The sequence below is a fragment of the Bos mutus genome, chromosome 1 (assembly GCF_027580195.1).
Source record: "Bos mutus isolate GX-2022 chromosome 1, NWIPB_WYAK_1.1, whole genome shotgun sequence".
Taxonomy (NCBI): domain Eukaryota; kingdom Metazoa; phylum Chordata; class Mammalia; order Artiodactyla; family Bovidae; genus Bos; species Bos mutus.
This window is the reverse complement of record NC_091617.1, coordinates 57676826-57697330: the sequence shown is the minus strand read 5'-3', so window position 1 is coordinate 57697330 and position 20505 is coordinate 57676826. Positions and strand designations below refer to the sequence as shown.

The 20505-nt window shown below is 38.0% G+C and overlaps 1 protein-coding gene across 4 annotated transcripts in view; it reads right to left on the bottom strand.

The window, feature by feature from the left end:
- GRAMD1C (GRAM domain containing 1C) overlaps positions 1-20505 on the bottom strand; it is a 99468-nt gene that overhangs the window by 24321 nt on the left and 54642 nt on the right. For 2 of the 4 annotated variants that reach the window (XM_070369517.1, XM_070369522.1), the window contains 3 exons: positions 12385-12503; positions 9106-9238; positions 4609-4768 (listed from right to left, as the gene is read on the bottom strand). In XM_070369517.1, coding sequence (XP_070225618.1) covers positions 4609-4768; positions 9106-9238; positions 12385-12503 — 412 coding nt within the window. Of the gene's footprint in view, positions 1-4608; positions 4769-9105; positions 9239-12384; positions 12504-17329; positions 17632-20505 lie in introns of those variants that run through there. The other 2 variants (XM_070369528.1, XM_070369536.1) reach the window with 2 other exon arrangements.

The following is a 20505-nucleotide window of genomic DNA, read 5'->3' as shown; positions in this document are numbered from 1 at the left end:
CACCTGGGATTATTTATTTATTAAATTCATGGTACTTTAAAGCCTCCTATCTAAATAACATCATCAGTCATATTGCTGGAGCATATTAAGCTAGCACGTGGTATTTTAAATGGAGAAAGGAACACTGCTCAACTTAGTAGCAGGTTACTATTTCCAATAAAGAATAAATACTATTTCAAATATAACAATTTGAAAGTGGCCAATGGAAAATGGTAGGAAAATTGAGACAGATAAATATAAGAAGGACCTTGGCATGAATAAAACTAAAACCACTGAGCACATACTCAACACATGTTGGTAGTATTTTGAGTACGTGTGAAAACATGCATTAGGCAGGTATGCAGGAAAGGCAGGTAATTTGGAGTTTAATTGAGTAACTAAAGAGACACAATTTGTTTTATCTTCCATTCTCTAAAAACTGGTGATCAGGGCTTCTATGCAATACAGAAATGACACCACTATTATTCTTTCTTTATTTGTAGATAAAGATGCAGTTTATATGAGTTTTAATGTTACTCTTTAGGTAAGTTATCATTAATGTGAATTGTATGGGAAGTGAATGAGGATTTTTTTTTTAAAGGATCACTCTTATAAAAGAGCAGATGAGAAAGAAAAAGAAAAAAAAATCTCATTTGATTCTTTCATTGCATCAATTGAGATGATGCAATAAAATGATGATTTGGGTTTTTTTCCCTTCATTCTATTAAGTGACAAATCACACTGATTAATTTTTGTCTGTTGACCCATTCTCAAATTCCAGGAATAAATCCCACTTGGTCATAGTGTATAACCCTTTTAATGTACTGCTTTTGTTTGCTCATATTTTGTTCAGGATTTCTATGTCAATATTTGTAAAGGATATTTGTAATTTTCTTGTAGTGTCTTTGCCTGTCTTTGGTATCAGTGTACAAGTTTTCAAAATATATTCTGGATGCAAAAACAAACAAACAAAAATCCTCATTTGCGTGTCACTTATGTGTCTGGCCACTGGGTGCCAGAGCAGGTCTTCCTACAGGAGAAGCTTGGCCAGGCAGGGATAACTAACTCACACAGCTGCATGCTGTTGTTCTTTAGTTGCTAACTCATGTCCACCTCTTTTGCAACCCCATGGACTGTAGCCTGCCAGGCTCCTCCATCCATGGAATTTCCCAAGCACAAATGGTAAGGACGCTAAGAGAGTCTAGTCATTCCTGGTGCTTGATCCTTTCAAAAAAACTTCCTCTCATTGAGTTTTTCAAAAGAATACAACTGTCTTTTAATACATTCTAATTTTTAAGAACCTGTTTATTTTCACTTATGTTTTTAAGAGTGTAGATTTAGTTTTCACCAAAGATACTTCAGTGTTTCCAAGCCAAGGTCAAACTTGATTTGGATTTGGTTTTCCTGGATTTAGTTCAGTTTTGGATCTGGATTTGATTTTAGATTTGAACTGGATTTGATTTAGATTTGACTTGGATTTAACTTTGGTCTTCATGGATTTAGTAAACAGCCTTTCAGGGGTTTCCAAACCAGGTCTAAGCTGAACAGGAAGTGGACTAGAAATACAGTCATGTCAGACAGATCCAAACCACAACATGTCCCCATCAGCAACCCTCCAGCAGGAATAGTAATATAACATGCTGGAACAGAAGAAGGTGTAGCAAAACTCCACTGGCACGACTCTGCTTCCTGAAATTTCAAAGTAGTCAGCCACTACCCTACCCTTCCTACTGTCTCCTCACTTCACTGACTTCAATGTCAGTAATCTTACAGCTAAAAAAAAAGAAAACTCCTTGAAGTGACCTTGACATTTCATGACTTGATAAGCATGACAAGCCCAGGTTATTGGTTATAACTTAAAGAAAGTAAAGAGAACATGATTTGCTCTAAAGTTTCCCTTAAGCAACTGATTTTTGTTTTGACTGAGCGACTTCACTTTCACTTTTCACTTTCATGTATTGGAGAAGGAAACGGCAACCCACTTCAGTGGTCTTGCCTCGAGAATCCCAGGGACAGAGGAGCCTGGTAGGAGGCCATCTATGGGGTCGCACAGAGTCGGACAGAACTGAAGCGACTTAGCAGCAGCAGCAGCAGCAGCTACATTCAAAAAATTAAGGTCAAGGCATCCAGACCCATCACTTCATGGCAAATAGATGGGGAAACAATGGAAATAGTGACAGACTTTATTTTCTTGGGCTCCAAAATCACTGCAGATGGTGACTGCAGCCATGAAATTAAAAGACACTTGTTCCTTGGAAGAAAAGCTATGACAAACCTAGACAGCATATTAAAAAGCAGAGACATTACTTTGCCGACAAAGGTCCATCTAGTCAAAGATATGGTTTTTCCAGTAATCATGTATGGATGTGAGAGTTGAACCATAAAGAAGGCTGAATGCCGAAGAATTGATGCTTTTGAAGTGTGGTGTTGGAGAAGACTCATGAGGGTCTGCAAGGAGATCCAACCAGTCCATTCTGAAGGAGATCAATCCTGAATACTCATTAGAAGGACTGATACTGAAACTGAAGCTCCAGTACTTTGGCTACCCGATACAAAGAGCCAACTCATTAGAAAAGACCCTGATGCTGGGAAAGATTGAAGGCAGAAGGAGAAGGGGATAACAGAGGACGAGATGGTTGAATGACATCACTGACTCAATGGACATGAATTTGAGCAAGCTCCAGGAGATGGTGAAGGACAGGGAAGCCTGGCGTGCTTCAGTACACAGGGTCGCAAAGAGTCAGACACGACTAAGCGACTGAACAACAACTACTTTTGAAATCTCTCTCTTCCCTTCTCTTTTTGTGGTTAAAGAAAGTAGTAAGATTTATAGTATTACACCATGCAGATTTTCATTATGATTTTTTAAAACTCAAACTGTATTAGACTTAAATGTAAGACCTGAAACCATAAAACTTCTAGAAGAAAACTTAAGCAAGTACATTCTTTGACACCTTTCTTAGCAGTATTTTTTATGTCTTCTCTAGCAAGATAAATAAAAGCAAAAATAAACAAATCAAACTAAAAAGCTTTTGCACAGTGAAGGAGATTATAATGAACATGTAAAGGCTGCCTAATGAATGTCAGAAGATATTTGCAAATGATATATCTGATAAGGGGCTAATATCCAAAATATACAAAGGACTCATACAACTCAACAACTGAAAATTACCTGATTAAAAAAGGAAATGAGCAGAGGACCTGAATAGACATTTTTTCAAAGAAGACACACAGATGGCCAACAGGCACATGAAAAGATGCTCAGCATCATGAATCATTAGGGAAACACAAATGAAAACCACAATGAGGCACCATCTCACACCATCAGAATGGCTATCACCAAGAAGATAGCAAATATCAAGTATTGGTGAGAATGTGGAGAAAAGGGAACCTTAGTACACTGCTGGTGGGAATGTAAACTGGTGCAGCCATTATGGAAAATATTAGGTAAGTTCCTCAAAAAACTAAAACTAGAACTACCATAAAATCCAGTAATTTCACTCCTAGGTATTTTCCTAGGTATTTATCTGATAAAAATGAAAACACTAATTCAGAAAGATATATGTACCCTACTATGTTCACTGCAGCATTATTACAATAGCAAAAATATGGAAGCAACCTAAGTGCCTATCAACAGATAGAAGGGATAAAGACAATGTGGTATAGATATATACAATGGAATATTGCTGTTGTTTAGTTGAATTAACACTTATCCATGAATTGTTAAAATCAAATGCTAAATTATTAATGATCTCACTAGAGATTAAAAAATAGTGTTCCTGTGGCCTGTTAGATTCAATAAAATAGATAATATAGTTTCTGGTGGTGGTTGTAGTTTAGTTGTTAAGTCATATCTGACTCTTGCGACCCCATGGACTGTAGCCCTCCAGGCTCCTCTGTCCATGGAATTCTCCAGGCAAGAATACTAGAGTGGGTTGCCATTTCCTTCTCCAGGGGATCTTCCCAACCCAGGGATAGAATTCACATCACCTGCGTTGCAGGTGGATTCTCTACCACTGAGCCATCTGTGGTAAAGGGAAGCCCAAAATGGAATATTACTCATCCATAAAAAAGGATGAAATCTTGCCATTTTTGGCACAGATGGACCCAGAGAATATTATGCTTAGTGAAATAAACCAGACAAAGAAAGGCATATACTGTATCATTTCACTTATATGTGGAATCACAAAACAATGAACAAGCGTAACAGAAACAGAGCCATAGATACAGAGAACAAACAGGTGGTTGCCAGAAGGGAAGGAGGCGGGGAAGGAGATAAACAGGTGAGTGAGATTAAAAGGTACAAATTTCAGATACAAATAAGTCATGGGTAAAAAGAAAAAAAAAGTTGCTTTTCCATCGCTACTGCTCCATTTCCACTGACTCAATGCATGGGGTAATATAGGCTAAATGTGATGAAGATCTTCAAATTTCAGGCTTCTAAAAAGTGATGATGGGTTAGATTTAGCAGCCCCTTTCCCCTGTTTCTTCCATCATTTTTTGATTCTTTATAGAGTGAGACTGTATTTGGTACAAAAAACAATTCTCAATCTGCACACACTTGATACAAAAGTAAACATTAAAAGACAAAACTGAAATTTTACTTAAAATTTATAAGAAAGCCTTTACCTTCATCGACAGAATCTGAAGTGCTGCTTTTGTCCAGAGAAAGATACTCATTTTTATTCAAGTCCAGTGATTTTGATGACTGTCTACTTAACCTCTTTCCTGAAGTTAGTGAAGGACTTTTGATCTGTTTCTCACTGTGGGGTTCCTCTTTCCATAACCCCTAGAAGGCAAACAATGAGTTCTTTAATAATAAACACATTTTGAAATGCTGCTCTTTGAGAGCTTTGCTTGTTATGTTTACATTACATTTGGTCCATAAAATATTGATAGATAATATAGATGATCCTAAAGTCATCTTCTTATACACTAATGAACAATACATTTATGAAGAACATCATAAAGAAGAACTCACAGACAGTTAACAACATGTGGATCACTTAAGTTGAAGGGAAAGGGGAAAAATGACAAAAATAATGGAGTGGTCAGTTCTTTGGGGTGTGCAAGGAAAGGAGTCAAACCCAATTAGTTTCCCCAGGCAATACCTGCCCCATCAACTGAAGAAAGAGAACTCACTCATCTCTCAGGACCAGTAACTAAAGGGAAAAGGGAAAGAAAATAGAGATATAAAAGTCACATCAGAGTACAGTGAGGGAGAACAGATTAAAGGAGAAAGATTAAAGCAAATCCATAAGAATACAGTTGGATTTACTGTTAAGGGACTAAGGGGTTGTACATTAAAATATATTCAATATATACTGCTATCCATACTTTCTGGAAATGGCTTAATAAAGATATATCAAATTATAAAGAAATTTCTGTAATAAATTTAATATTAGGCCTTAAATTATGAATGCTATTACTATGTTAGTAGTAGTCAAGTAGAAGAGTACTGTAATTAGGCTTAATAGAACAGTGTGAAAAATACAAACCATATGGCAGTGTACTTTCTTGCATTGTCTGCATATAAGCAGATGAAAGACAGCAAAAGCATATAATCATTCTACCTCCTGCCCCGTGAGATCTTAGGGCAGCCCTGAACAACAGAAGCAGCTCCAGGGAGGAGGAGCTCCAGGAAAGCAGAATAACAACTGGGACCCAGGACACAATTTATTAAAATATTACAGTACCCTAAGTCAGAGGATTGACTTTTCAATCAGAGATTACTGTTAAAGTCAAGACTTGATTTATTCAGGAGTTCCACACTACAAAGCAACATGCTTATTAGCTGACCTAGGACCTCTATAGATGCTGAGTAGAGTAAATTTCCCCACATATTTCTTGTTTTAATTAAGATTTAGTTCCTATTGTAACAAACCTGGACAGATACCTATAGGAAAAGCAACATCACTATTTTTGAATGGTTAGCATCCAGATGATTTGTATTTCTTTGTATGCTTTTCTATATTTCCTGAATCTTTAAAGAGATTATTAATTTTGTAATTTATTAAAAACTTATTCTTAGGAAATTCTATTTCTTTTTGTTACTACCAACTTTGTTGGAGATTATTAATTTTATATCTTACCAAAAACTTATTCTTAGAAAATTCTATTTCTAACTTTTTGTTATTACCAACCTTGTTGGAAGTAAAAATGAAACAAAGTGACATGATACTTGATATCTGAGAATCTCACTGTACTTCTCCTCTTGAATGTAAAAGGCAAAAAGGGACCAAACTTCTAGATTACTTATATTCTATAAACTTAAAACATCTATCCTAAACATCAATGAAATGTATAATCAAACTTAAAACATTAAATTACTCCTCTACATCCATTTCTTTTTCTTAGAGAAAGTATGACTTCCTTTAAGAACAAAACTAGAAGGGCCAACAGATTAACTATCTTAAGAACAGGTACAGAAGACATTGTCAAAGAAGCTGTAGGAAGGACTCAAGGAATATTAATATTAATAGTTCTGAAAACCTAGTCTCAAAGTCAGATATGTGTAAAGGGATAAGGGGACTGCAAGAGATACCCTGTCCTGTTAAACCCCAAAACTCAGTGGCTTGTTCTTCTCAGTGAAAGCATACAAGGGGATTGGCATTCAGAATCACCTCCCTTACACAAGTAGTAAGTTCCTAAGTGTCTCTTGATGAATGAGTTTTACATGAAATCCACAACACAAAATCAGACTGAGATAGATGCATGATGGTCGCCTGAAACAAGCTGAAAACTTGTGGGCCTTTTACATAATCTATTTCACTGTTTCCCAAACGTTTATTCACAACAGATGCTGGGAGCTCCGTGAGAGAAGGTAAAAGGGGTCCATTGCTGGCCACACACAGATTCGTCTTCAACTATAATGTGTGCCATAGTTGCTTCAGTCGTGTCCGACTCTCTGTGACCCTGTGGACTGTAGCCCGCCAGGCTCACCATCCATGGGATTCTCCAGGCAAGAATACTGGAGTGGGTTGCCATTTCCTTCTCCATTCAACTATAATAGATTACGGTTACTGAATACTTAATACGTGTCAAGGACTATTCAATGTACTTTCACATATATTAATTAATTTAGTCCTTACTTAAAAATTCCTATGGGGTATTAGTGTCCTCATCTTATTGTTGAGAAAAGAAAGGCATAGAGAGGCTAAGTAATTAATTTATTTCAGGTCATACAGTTAGAAAGTGGCAGAGGTAGAGTATGAAACCAGTGCTTTGATTTAAAATAAGAAATTCAGCACTGGCCCAAAATTTGCATCACCAATCAGAAGAACAAAAGCTGCACACTCTCATCACTTAGAATGTGGTTTCTAATTGCAATCCTTCACTAAAATCTATGGCTCCTTAGACAAGTAGCTGATACTAAGTCTGGGACTGAAAATATAAAAAATGTGCTTGGGACACATTATTGTAGAAAGAAAGGAAGCTGTCAAAAATAATCGAGTATTTCAAAAGGACAGAGGAGCCAACTTGAAGGGGCTCCCATTGGCAGAGGGGACAATCTGAGTATAACAAGTAATAATAATGATGACTGTGATTGATAGAAACTCACCAAAACTTTTTAAAAAATTGATAGGCTTATAATAATACTTGAAAAAATAAAGGAAGAAACTAACTAGCTAAAGTGCAAGTCGCTCAGTTGTGTCTGACTCTTTGTGACCCCATGGACTATACAGTGCCCATGGAATTCTCCAGGCCAGAATACTAGAGTGGTAGCCTTTCCCTAAGGAGAAGGCAATGGCACCCCACTCCAGTACTCTTGCCTGGAAAATCCCATGGACGGAGGAGCCTGGTGGGCTGCAGTCCATGGGGTCGATAAAAGTCAGACACGACTGAGCGACTTCACTTTCACTTTTCACTTTCATGCACTGGAGAAGGAAATGGCAACCCACTCCAGTGTTCTTGCCTGGAGAACCTCAGGGACGGAGGAGCCTGGTGAGCTGCCATCTATGGGGTCACACAGAGTCAGACATGACTGAAGTGACTTAGCAGCAGCAGCCTTTCCCTTTTCCAGGGGATCTTCCCAACCCAGGGATTGAATCCAGGTCGCCCGAATTGCAGGTGGATTCTTTACCAGCTGAGCCATAAGGGAAGCCCAAGAATACTGGAGTGGGTAGTCTATCCCTTCTCCAGGGGATCTTCCCGACCCAGGAATAGAACCAGGGTCTCCTGCATTGCAGGTGGATTCTTTACCAACTGAGCTATCAGGGAAGCCCTAACTAGCTAACTAGCTATGAAAATTAACTGGATGTGTCTGATTTAGTGGGCTTCCCAGGTGGTGCTAGTGGTAAAGAACCCACCTGCCAATGCAGGAGATGTAAGAGACATGGGTTTGATCTCTGGGAAGATCCCTTAAAGGAAATGGCAACCGATTTCTTGCCTGGAGAATCCCATGGACAGGGGAGCCAGGTGGGCTACAGTCCATAGCATTGGAAAGAGTGCAACACGACTAAAGCAACTTAGCACGTATGTCTGATTTAGTAGTTAGTTTAATAAGCATTTGTTGTTACTTAAGCATGGTGCTCAGGGTTCTCACCTCCCCTTCAAAGATGATCCTTCCATTACATACACTATCTATTCTGAGAACAATTCTGCTATGAATTTTTCCACCTTAATTTTTAAAAATGTCTATCCCCTTGATAGGGGCTTCCCCAGTGGCTCAGCAGTAAAGAATTCCCTGCAATGCAGTGCAGGAGAAGTGGGTTCGATCCCTGGGTCGGGAAGATCTCCTGGAGGACAGGATGGCTGAAGAATACCCACTTCAGTACTCTTGCCTGGAGAATCCCGAGGTCAGAGGAGCCCAGCAGGCAACAGTCCATAGGGTCGCAAAGAGTCAGACACAACTGAACCGACTTAGCATGCACGCATCCTCCTTACAGACTGATGTTCAGGAAACTGCCTGGTAACTCTGCACCATATCCAGGTCTGAACAGAAACATATATTATTCCCATATAATTTCTGCTACTTAAAGGCTTAAAACTCTTGCCCTAAAATAAAAGAGCAGCTTCACATCTTAAGTGTTTAAACATTTTGTATACTGTATTTTTATTTGATCTTCCATTATGATGAAAACATGGTAATTTCAGATAGATTTTAAAAGGGAATCATATACCAACCCCTTTTGGTGAATTTCCTTCAATTGACTCTGATTCTGAAGCCCGACTAATTGATTCACGGGTAAAACTGATTGACTTGGATAATTTTTCACCTCTCTCCCCATAGTCATCCAGGCTGCTTCTTCCCGGACTTCTGTAAGAAACAGAGCATAGAAACATAAACAAGGTTACTTCTGAACAAATAACTGATTTAGTCTCCTCATTCAGGTCCTTTTCTTATAAAGCATTTTGAAGACAATTTTTTTTAAAGTAACAGATAAGCTTCTACCTATAACAAAGTTATATTCTTAACTCACATGCAAATTGATCTCACTGCTGAAAATAAAATATGCTTACGTAAGATTTTATAAACTTCAGAAACCATTTAAAAATGAACCAAGTACAAATGGCCATAACAGCAACTAATACATTGAACACTGCTTGTTTAAGTTTTAGTTGTGAACAATGAAGATGCTTCGAAAGGGTCAAGGTAAGTGTTTGAGTTGGATGCCAGATGGCACCAGAAGGCAGTTTTAGATCTCATCCCCTCCCTTCAGATTCAGTCCCAGCTGAGATAGCACATCTCTCTGAGAAGGGGAACCTCCTGACGTCTGAGCACAGAGCCCATCCATCAGTCCATGCTCTCCTCATTCCTGAGAACAAAAATTCCTAAGGTTAAAGGAGAAACTTCTCAAATGATCATAGGGACACAGACTACAATAAATGCCTTGGGACTTGCTTTTCTTCTTTCAGGGAGTGGAAAAAAAAAAAGGAAAGTGTATGAAATATAAAAGGAGCACAAAAGGATCTCATTTCCAGTGCTCAATTTTATTAAGCGATTAGTATTACTATTTGATCATTACTATATTTAGATGTAAAGCTCTTCTAAAATAAAGTAGTAGCCTGAACATCTGAAGCCAAGTTATCCTGAGAAAGAAACAGAAAAGCCAGAAGAGTCTATACTATACTATTCCACTCAAGTAATACTTAGATCTACTCCTGGCCAATAGAATGGTAGCACCTTGAAGGAACAGGAAAAACGGCACCTAAAGACAAAACCACGAGCTGAGTGCCTGTAGCTGAGGATTTTAAAGATGGAGGTGGATTGTGGAAAAATAAAAAAAAGAGGACGGACAATGAAGAAAAGATTGAAAGTGAAGAGAAAAAAGATGAAAGAGCAGAGGAAATAAAGGTCTGGAAACGTGTGAGGCAGACACACTTCTCTCAGAGGTTGGAAGAACAGGAAAAGAGTAGAAGAGCAAATGAGGATCCCGCCACATCTTCTTTTAGAAAGCACTCAGTCACCTGAAGAAAAGCTGGATGTTACACTGTGTTACCGTGCACAAAGCAGCAGATCAAAAATATTTACTCCTTCTGTCTTCAAAGACTAGAAACTTTTCAAGTCGGCAGGGACCTTGGAGATCACCTAGTTTAACTGCCTCCTTTCACAGATGAATAAACTGAGGATCAGAAAGGCTAAGCGATTTGCCTGAGTTTGCTCAGCTGCTAGGTGGTGGTAAAGTTCAGACTAGAATCCAGATCCTCTTTACCACCATCCAAGGCTCTCTGCATTATGTCAAGTGCTTTTCTACCCAACTCCAGAACCTGAGAGAGGCTAGTAAACTTTACAAGGAGAGTAGTCCAATGGAAATGTTTAGCTTTACAGAAAACTAATACAATATACATGTGTAACCCATGTTAAAAAAAAAAAAAAAGACTGCAAAATATTAGTGCTGAGTTGATACAATATAAATAGGATGAGTACAACTAGAAGACTATCTGGATATGTACACATATTGAGACTTCAAAAGCTTTCCATCTTAAGACTTATTGTTATAGAATTTTAAAATAAATAATTTACCAAATTTTTCATTGTTTTAATTCATATGCTATAAAATTCACCCAGTTTAAAGTGTACAATACAGTTGTTTACCACCATCACCACTTTTTAATTTTAGAACATTTTTATCACCCCAGAGGAAATCCTATACCCATTAGCAGTCACTTCCATTCTTCCTCTGCCCCAGTTCCTGGCAACTACTAACCTACTCTCTATCTGCATGGATTTACTGATTCTGGACTCCACTTCATGTAGGTGGAATCATATAATATATGATCTTTTGTGACTGGCTCCTTTGACTTAGCATAATGCTTACTGCAGAATTTTCACGTATTATCCTGAGTTATTTGTATTGCTTTGATCTCAATTACCACTGGACAAAATGCACTTTTATTTGACAGGTTAATAAAAATGTCTACTCTTCCAAGTGAATTCCCGTCAGTCAAAAATAGTCTCTCTCTACTCTGAACTTTTTCCACAATACCTATTGCTCTTTTTGGCCCTTTTCATTTTCAACCCTCTATTAAAAGTATTTGCATTTTCCATAGTGCTATAAGCTCTTTTCATCAATGCATTCAAATATTTATTGAGTGCCAACTACAAGTCAAGCATGACACTAGGGTATCCTTGAGAAAAGTCATATTATCTTTGTACCCTCAAAATATCTTCCAGCTGATTTACTTTATTGTTACATGTATGTTAGGTAGCATATTCCATATAGTCAAATATACGGTTTTTCCAGTAGTCATGTATGGAGGTGAGAGTTGAACCATAAAGAAGTGCTGAAGAACCGATGCTTTTGAACTGTGGTGCTGGAGAAGACTCTTAAGAGTCCCTTGGACAGCAAGGAGATCAAACCAGTCAATCCTAAAGGAAATATTCATTGGATATTCATTGGAATATTCATTGGAAGGACTGATGCTGATGCTGAGGCTCCAATGCTTTGGCCACCTGATGCAAAGAGCCAACTCATTAGAAAAGACCCTGATGCTGGGAAAGATTGAAGGCAGGAGGAGAAGGGGATGACAGAGGATGAGATGGTTGGATGACATCACTGACTCTATGGATATGAGTTTGAGCAAACTCCGAGAGATAGTGAAGGACAGGGAAGCCTGGCATGCTGTAGTCCATGGGGTCACAAAGAGTTGGACATGACTGAGCGGCTGAACAATAAATGAGCTAAGAACTTAGTAGGTACTTCTCCATATCCTTAATAAAAACCCCATGCTTTATGCAAATCCTAGGTGACAGTTAAAAACTTAGAATTACATCATCTGATCTGTATTTGCTTACCAATTAACAAACTATTCATTGTCCTCATCTTTTACTCATTCCACTACAGAGAAGCAAGAGGCAAATTTCACCCAAGGTGAAAGAGAAAACCTGAATTAATAGTCTAAAAGACTTCTGCTTTGACTAAAGATTGATAGATCTTGACATTTCAAAACATTTTGTGGTACCTTGGCTGCACAGTATCCTCAATCGACAGGGAAAAGTTCTCCATCTCTTCAGCATGTAAGCCTAGCTCAGTGCCATAGTCCTCCTGGAGCAGCTGCCAGAATTCCTGTCTGGTCAAGCCCTAGAATGACACGAAGATTAGCCTAACCATTGGGAACATAACAAATTATAACACAGTAATTCAAAACATGAACTCTGACGTCAAAATGACCAGCTGTGCTGTTACTAATGTATGGCTTTGGAGTTGTTTGACCTTCTAGATGTCCGTTTTCCGCATCCATAAAAAGTAGGTCAACAGAACGTATCTGACAGAGTTGATACTGGAAATAGGTAGGCGATTTTTAAATGTGTACTATAATACCTACTGTGAATGGGAGGCAAGATATTTAAAATCCTCTTTTTATAAAATAATTTGTTAATAGTTTCTGGCAATTACTAATCTGTAATTCAAAATTTGCAATCCAACCAGTGTACCAGGGTGGTGGATCACCATTCAGAATTCCAATCAATTCAGAATCCCCTCCCCTTAATTTATAATGTATCTGAATATTTTAACTATATGTGAAACCTCATATATCAATAAATTTTAAATTATATTTTCCTAAAATGCAAAAGTCTGGAGTTTAGAATATTTCCTTTTTTATTTTTATTTAAAGTTTTTTTTTTTAATGTTGACCATTTTTATAGTCTTTATTGAATTTGTTACAATAGTGCTTCTGTTTTATGCTTTGGTTTTTTGACTGTGAGGCATATAGAATCTTAGCTTTCCGACTAGGGATCAAACCCATCCCTGCTGCACTAGAAGATGAAGTCTAATCACTGGACCACCAGGGAAGTCTTTATTTTTATTTATTTTTCATAAAGTTCAGCTTGTTCTTTCTTTGTAAGTATCACTGGTGGTTGTTCAGTCGCTCAGTCATGTCTGACTCTCGGCAACCCCATGTACCACAGCATGCCAGGCTTCCCTGTCCTTTACCATCTCCCAGAGTTTGCTCAAACTCATGTCCATTGAGTCAGTGATGCCGTCCAAACATCTCATCCTGTTATTCCCTTCTGCTCCTGCCTTGAATCTTTCCCAGCATCAGGGTCTTTTCCAATAAGTTGGCTCTTCTCATCAGGTGGCCAAAGTATTGGAGTTTCACCTTCAAGGTACTATCAGTCCTTCCAAGAATATTCAGGGTTGATTTCCTTTAGGATTGACTGGTTTGATCTCCTTGCAGTCCAAGGGACTCTCAAGAGTTTTCTCCAACACTACAGTTCAAAAGCATCAATTCTTCAGTGCTCAGCCTTTTTTATGGTTCAACTCTCATATCCATACATGACTACTGGAAAAACCATAGCTTTGATTAGACAGACCTTTGTCAGCAAAGTGACCTCTCCTTTAATACACTATCTAGGTTCATCATAGCTTTTCTTCCAAGGAGCAAATGTCTTTAATTTCATGGTTGCAGTCACTATTCGAAGTGATTTTGGAGCCCAAGAAAATAAAGTCTATTACTGTCTCCCCATCTATTTGCCATGAAGTGATAAGACTGGATGGCATGATCGTTTTTTGAATGTTGAGTTTTAAGCCAGCTTTTCACTCTCATCTTTCACCTTCATCATGAGGCTCTTTAGTTCTTTGCTTTCTGCCTTAGGGTGGTGTCATCTGTGTATCTGAGGTTATTGACATTTCTCCTGGTAACCTTAATTCGAGCCTGTGCTTCATCCAGTCTGTCATTTTTCATGATATACTCTGCATATAAGTTAAATAAGGAGGGTGACAGTATACAGCCTTGACGTACTCCTTTCCCAATTTGGAACCAGTCCATTGTTCCATGTCTGGTTCGAACTGTTGCTTCTTGACCTGCATACAGGTTTCTCAGGAGGCAAGTAAGGTGATCTCTTTAAGAATTTTCCAGTTTGTTGTGATCCACACGTCGGTCTTTAGCGCAAAGAAGCAGATGCTTTTCTGGAATTCCCTTGTTTTTTCTATGATCCAACAGATGCTGGCAATTGATCTCTGGTTCCTCTGCCTTTTCTAAATCCTGCTTGGACATATGGAAGTTCTCGGTTCACATATTGTTGAAGCCTAGGTTGAAGGATTTTGAGCATTACCTTGTTAGTATGTGAAATGAGTAGAATTGTGTGGTAATTTGAAATTCTTTGGCATTGCCTTTCTTTGGGATTGGAATGAAAACTGATCTTGCCCAGTCCTGCGGCCACTGCTGAGTTTTCCTAAGTTGCTGGCATACTGAGTGCAGCATTTTCACAACATCATCTTTTAGGATTTGAAATAGCTCAGCTGGAATTCCATCACCTCCACCAGCTTTGTTCTTAGTAATGCTTCCTAAGGCCCACTTCACTTCATACTCTAGGATGTCTGATTCTAGTGAGTGACGATATCATCATGGTTATCTGGGTCATTAAGACCTTTTTTGTACAGTTCTTCTGTCTATTCTTGTCACCTCTTCTTAATATCTTCTGTTTCTGTTAAGTCCATAAGGGTTAAATAATCTAATATAAAAAAGTCATGTATTACAAAGGAAAACAAAAATAGTATGAAAATCAATGGTCTGATTTTTAGAAACATTATAGATGGTTAATTACATAATTAAGCAAGGTAGAGGAAGGCAGCATTACATGAAGCAATTGCTGGCAAGATTCTTTACTTCTCTCATTCATTCAACAGATATTTATTTAGAACCTACCAAATGTATACGACAACCCAGGTGGCTCAGTGGTAAAGAATCTGCCTGAAATGTGGGAGACGTAGGTTTGACCCCTGGGTTGGGGAAGATCCTCTGGAGAAGGAAATGGCAACCCACTCCAGTAATCTTGCCTGAAAAATTCCATGAACAGAGGAGCCTGGTGGGCTACAGTCCATGGGGTCACAAAAAAGTCAGACACAAGTTAGCAACTAAACCACATCAAATGTATATTACTACACTAGATACTAAAAAGGATAAAAATGATATCCCACTTGTTCTCTAACAACTTATTATAATATAGTTGAAAAAACATGGGAAACTTTTATGTAAAAGTTAAATAGGACAAACTATAACATTATTACTAAAGAACTACTAAAGTACTAAAGAACTGATGGAATCAACATGATATAGAAGTATAAAAGAAAGAAATATTAGTGTGATTTAGGATGATCAGAAAAGGCTTCCATTATAGAAGGGTCTTCAGCTGAACTGAAGGTATACAACAAACAGAGGAAATGGAGAAATTAAAAAATTGGGAAGCGGAAGTCTACATAACAATATAGAATAAATACATGAAAAACACAAGCAATATTTGTTTTGAAGTCAGTAAACACTGTATCAAACTACTTGGAGTAAGAAATTTAAGTGAGGAAGTAGTAAGGATAAATATAGAGATTTTACAGGGCCAAAACATACAGATATCTTGAATTCTTCCCAGCTATTCTCGACAACATTTCCTTTTTTTTTTCTCTCTGTATATCTGCTCTGTCTAGTAGCTTTGGTATCTGTTATGTTACACTAGATGACCTTCATCATTTCATGGAAACTCAAAGACATTAAGAACAAAATTTCTGCACTTTGGACTGCTAGTTCCCAGATGACTAGCATTTCATAAGAGTAGCTGTTGAAACTTCAGATATTATTTCAAAAAGTCAAAAATATCCAAACAGTTACCTACAATAAAGTTATTCAAGCTGGGTAAAATGTCAGGTTACTTTGTTTGGGGCTGAATTCTATTAACCTAGAGTGGTTATCTCAGGCTGATAAGAAACTCTCATTGGAAATAATGAACGTCTAATAAACAGTAAACAATAAGGTTCTAACATTTTATTATTTAATATACACAACTTATTTGGTGGATAAAAAGTCTTTTGAAGCATAGTGTCCATAGAATAAAAATAACAAGGATCACTAGTGGTAGAGAGGGAGAAGGCAATGGCACCGCACTCCAGTACTCTTGCCTGGAAAATCCCATGGATGGAGGAGCCTGGTAGGCTGCAGTCCATGGGGTCGCTAAGAGTCGGACACGACTGAGTGACTTCACTTTCACTTTCCACTTTCATGTATTGGAGAAGGAAATGGCAACCCACTCCAGTGTTCTTGCCTGGAGAATCCCATGGACAGAGAAGCCTGGAAGGCTGCAGTCCATGGGGTCGCACAGAGTCGGACACGACTGAAGTAACTTAGTAGTAGTAGTAGTAGTGGTAGAGAAAGTTAAGAAACTACTGTGCTTGATCCTAAAGGTACCCCAACCTGTCTGACTTTCACTCCAGAAGAACCATTTGTGAATAGCTTTTTTTTTTTTTTTTACAATAGCAGTTAGCTAATACTGATAATTAGCTCTGATAATTATAACTGATATGTTCCAAAGATGTTATCTTAGAAACACTTTCAATGTCATAAATGAGTGGTTAACTTTATAAAGAGAAACAAGCAATATTTCAATATACTTATAGAAGATTAAGCTTTTATAAAAACTCTTCAGGAAATAATAGGTATCAAAATATCCCAAAAACAAACTAAAACAAGTAGATAAACAATGAGCTATACACTCTGACAGCTTCTTAAGAGTGAAAGAAATGAAACCTATGAGTAAAATAGTAACAATAAAAATACAATTTTATTTGACTACATATATAAATGTTTTAAATACATTATAAGATACTATCAGGAAGTTAATAGAGTAACTTCAATATATTTTAATCTATTAATTCAATACAAATATATAAGGTTAAGAGAAAACAAAATGGAACTCATTTAATTTGCCACTTATAGATTTGCTAATTTGTTAAAAATTATTTTTTCTACAAAGTTGGCACAAAGTCACAAAAATAATTATTTGCAGCCACGTTGAATATTCAAACACTAAAACATATACCCAGACTGATATTCATAATTCTTTCAATAATCAGCAGCAGAACCTGGGTTAAGTAACCTTAAAGAAAATTTACATCTTAAATAAAGGTTGACCACCTACCTGGGAACAATGGGGAGGAAGGCTCCCCGTTCAGTCTGCTGAGACGAATCAAGCAGTAATCAGATAAGGCTTAAAAGTCAGATCAATTTCTAGCCCTGAAAGCTTTGTATTCTAAGTACACTGCAAGGTTTCTCTACAGTAGAGTTTCAAACATTTAATGACAACTATGTAAAATCACTGCTTTAATCTTCTAGTTTTGTTATGAATTTTCCTTATAAAAGACAAGCTCTACTATAATTTAAAGCACATTATTTGTCACTTCCTGGTTTGTAGAACCAGCACTCTCCCAGGCTGCCGGTCAGAATGCAGAATTGGAAGTTACACCTCACTCTACAGGTTCCCAAACCACGCCTACTAGAAGAAGGTAGGTAAACAGGGCTTTATTAAAGGGATAGGTCCCAATTTCTTCTGTTCTACACATAGATTAGAAACAATAAAATGCAAACGAAAATACCTTGCTTATGCTCCATTATGTAAAACGCCTATTGCAATAATATCTTAATCTTTTTGTTAAAGTTAAGTATTCGATATAGTAAGGATTAAATTTTCTTCTCCATGCTGATGCCTCCTATTCAATCCTGGCAATGTCATCACTTCTTCATATACCACTTCTTCAGTGCTAAGTCACATCCCCATGAGACTCCTGCATTAACCCTTTACAACTATCAAGGATTTCGTTTCTTGAGTATTGTAAATAGAATGTCAGGAACGAGCTTTTCGGGTGGAGCAATTCCAAGAAGCAGTCAGTACATTTTTCATCACTCAGACATTTACATCTTGATTACTCAATAATTCTTTCCTTTATAAATATTTTTAATTTTTTTCAGAATAATAATTTCCTGGCAGGGACCTTGACTATAGTAAACACTATGCAGAGTCTCAACTACCAGTTCTAATTTATTACCCAGAAGAAAAATCTTCATCTAAATGAAAGATCAAATCTTGCCCTAATTTCTACCTACCTGTTCCAGCTAGTTTAGTAAAGAGTGTGACAAGTCAAAGGCTACTCGATGAACTGCAAGGATTAACCTCTTGGTGATGAGGTAGGATTGCTAAAATCTAATCATTTTATACAACAGCAGAATAAGGGACCAAAGTGACACTGGAAGATAATATTTGCTCAAACTGAAGAGAACTAATTATGAGGTGGGCTTCCACTCCCCAAAAACCAGTGCTCTTGACATATGGCAGTTCTAATTGACCTAAACCACAGATAAGTATCTTTACTCTACCATGGTAACCAAAGAGCTATGAGAAAAACATACATTAACTGTACTGTAAATGATCTTTATATACTTTTGCCAAGTATAAAAATCCAAATGACTGGATACAGAGCAGAGCTCAGCAGGTTTAAGAGGGAAAACAGAACCTAAGCCTGGACCTAAAGAAAGTCCGACATACAAAGGCTGAGTGGAAGAGGAGTACCCAGAAAAAAAGGATAGAAATTCAAGAGAGGCAGAAGAAAGTTCAGAAAGAATGACATGGAAACCAAGGGAAAAAGGTATTTCAAAATAGAGAGACTACACCATGGTGTGAAATGCTGCTGAAATATCAAGAAAGACAAGCTTATGTATGTCAAATTCAAGGGTGCAGAGGAGTGAAGCAATCTGGCAAGCCAGCTGACCATAAATGGAGAGGGCAGGGAGAGGGTAACACAGAGAGGAAGAAGGAGAGAGTCTCTAGGGGAAGGGGAAGCAGCCAGGTATGAAGAGCCTATATTCCGTGTTAAATATAAAAGGGAACCTACCAGTTTACACATAGAAAAGCAACAACTGCAGATGTGTGTTTTTAAAAGATATACTTTTAAAATGACAGCTTCTTTGGTAACAACCTGAAGGACAGATTCGAGTGTTTAAAGAGATCTTTAGGAGACTACTGTAATGGTTCAAGCTAGAAATGGTGAGGGTCTTGATGACTGACATGACACATTGGCAAAGAAGAGGTAAGAAAACAAGGATGCACCAGGTTTCTGGCTTGGGTGACTGGTCAGGAGGAGGTGTACTTCACTGAGCAAGGGAAACTAGATGGAGGAGTTCTGCCAACCAGAAAGGTAAAAAAGAGGGAACAACAGACAAATACTTCTACACTGCCAGGTTACTATATAGACTATGTGACTAAAATACTTAGCAATTTGCATTTATTTTTTTCCTGGTAGGTTTGAATACTGCTCTTATTAGATGTCTAACACTACTGGAAAACTTCTAGATTTCCAAGTAATTTCAAAAGGAAGAATCATTGGAGAGGGGCATAACGAGGAATAAGAGGTTTGATAAGGCTGAAGAGTCTGCAAGAGGAAGCTGGATGGCACTCCTCTCAAAGATGACACTAACTTGATCAGTCAGTTAACCACTATTTGGAGAATGGCCTCAGCACTGTTGACTTCCTAGAGAGGCACTCAGAGCATCTGACTCAAACCAGCGACACTCACAAGCTGCACACACATGCTCCATAGTAAATACACTAATGCTCAGAAGGGGAACAGTCTTTTCTAGACTTCAGAAGGCGTGCATCCTTACCATCCAGGTGCCTGAATACCTTGGAAGTCAGATTAGTAATCAGAAATCTGCATGATAAGCATGAAGTCAGAACAAAGGTAGCCGATTTTTAAGGGAAAAACTACCTGTGATGCTGGTGAAGCCTGATGAGTCACTTCTGTCTCATCTCTGTTCGCTCCTCCAGTGGTCAAAGTCTACCTCTGTGACTTTGCTTTTCTGGCCTAAGTCCTAAGTCCTTGGCCTAAATCTGGCCAAGTCCCCTTCAGATCAACATACTTATCCTTTATAGATACTAACATAAGTAATCAACTGTTTGTTTTCTTAAATAATTTTTTCTTTTTTGGCTGTGCTGGGTCTTCACTGCTGCTCAGGCTTTCTCTAGTTGCTGCAAGCAGGGGCTACTCTTGGTGCAGTCCACAGGCTTCTAATTGCTGTGGCTTCTCTTGCTGTGGAGCACAGGCTCTAGGGTGTGCGAGCTCCAGTAGTTGCAGCATCTGGGCTTCAGTAGTTGTGGCTCCCAGTGTCTAGACCAATAGGCTCAACAGTTGTGGTGCACAGTCTTAGATGCTCTGTGGCATGTGGGATCTTCTAAGATCAGGGATCAAACCATGTCTCTGCATTACCATGTCTCCTGCACTGACAGATGGATTCTTTACCACTGAACCTTCAGGGAAGCCCTCA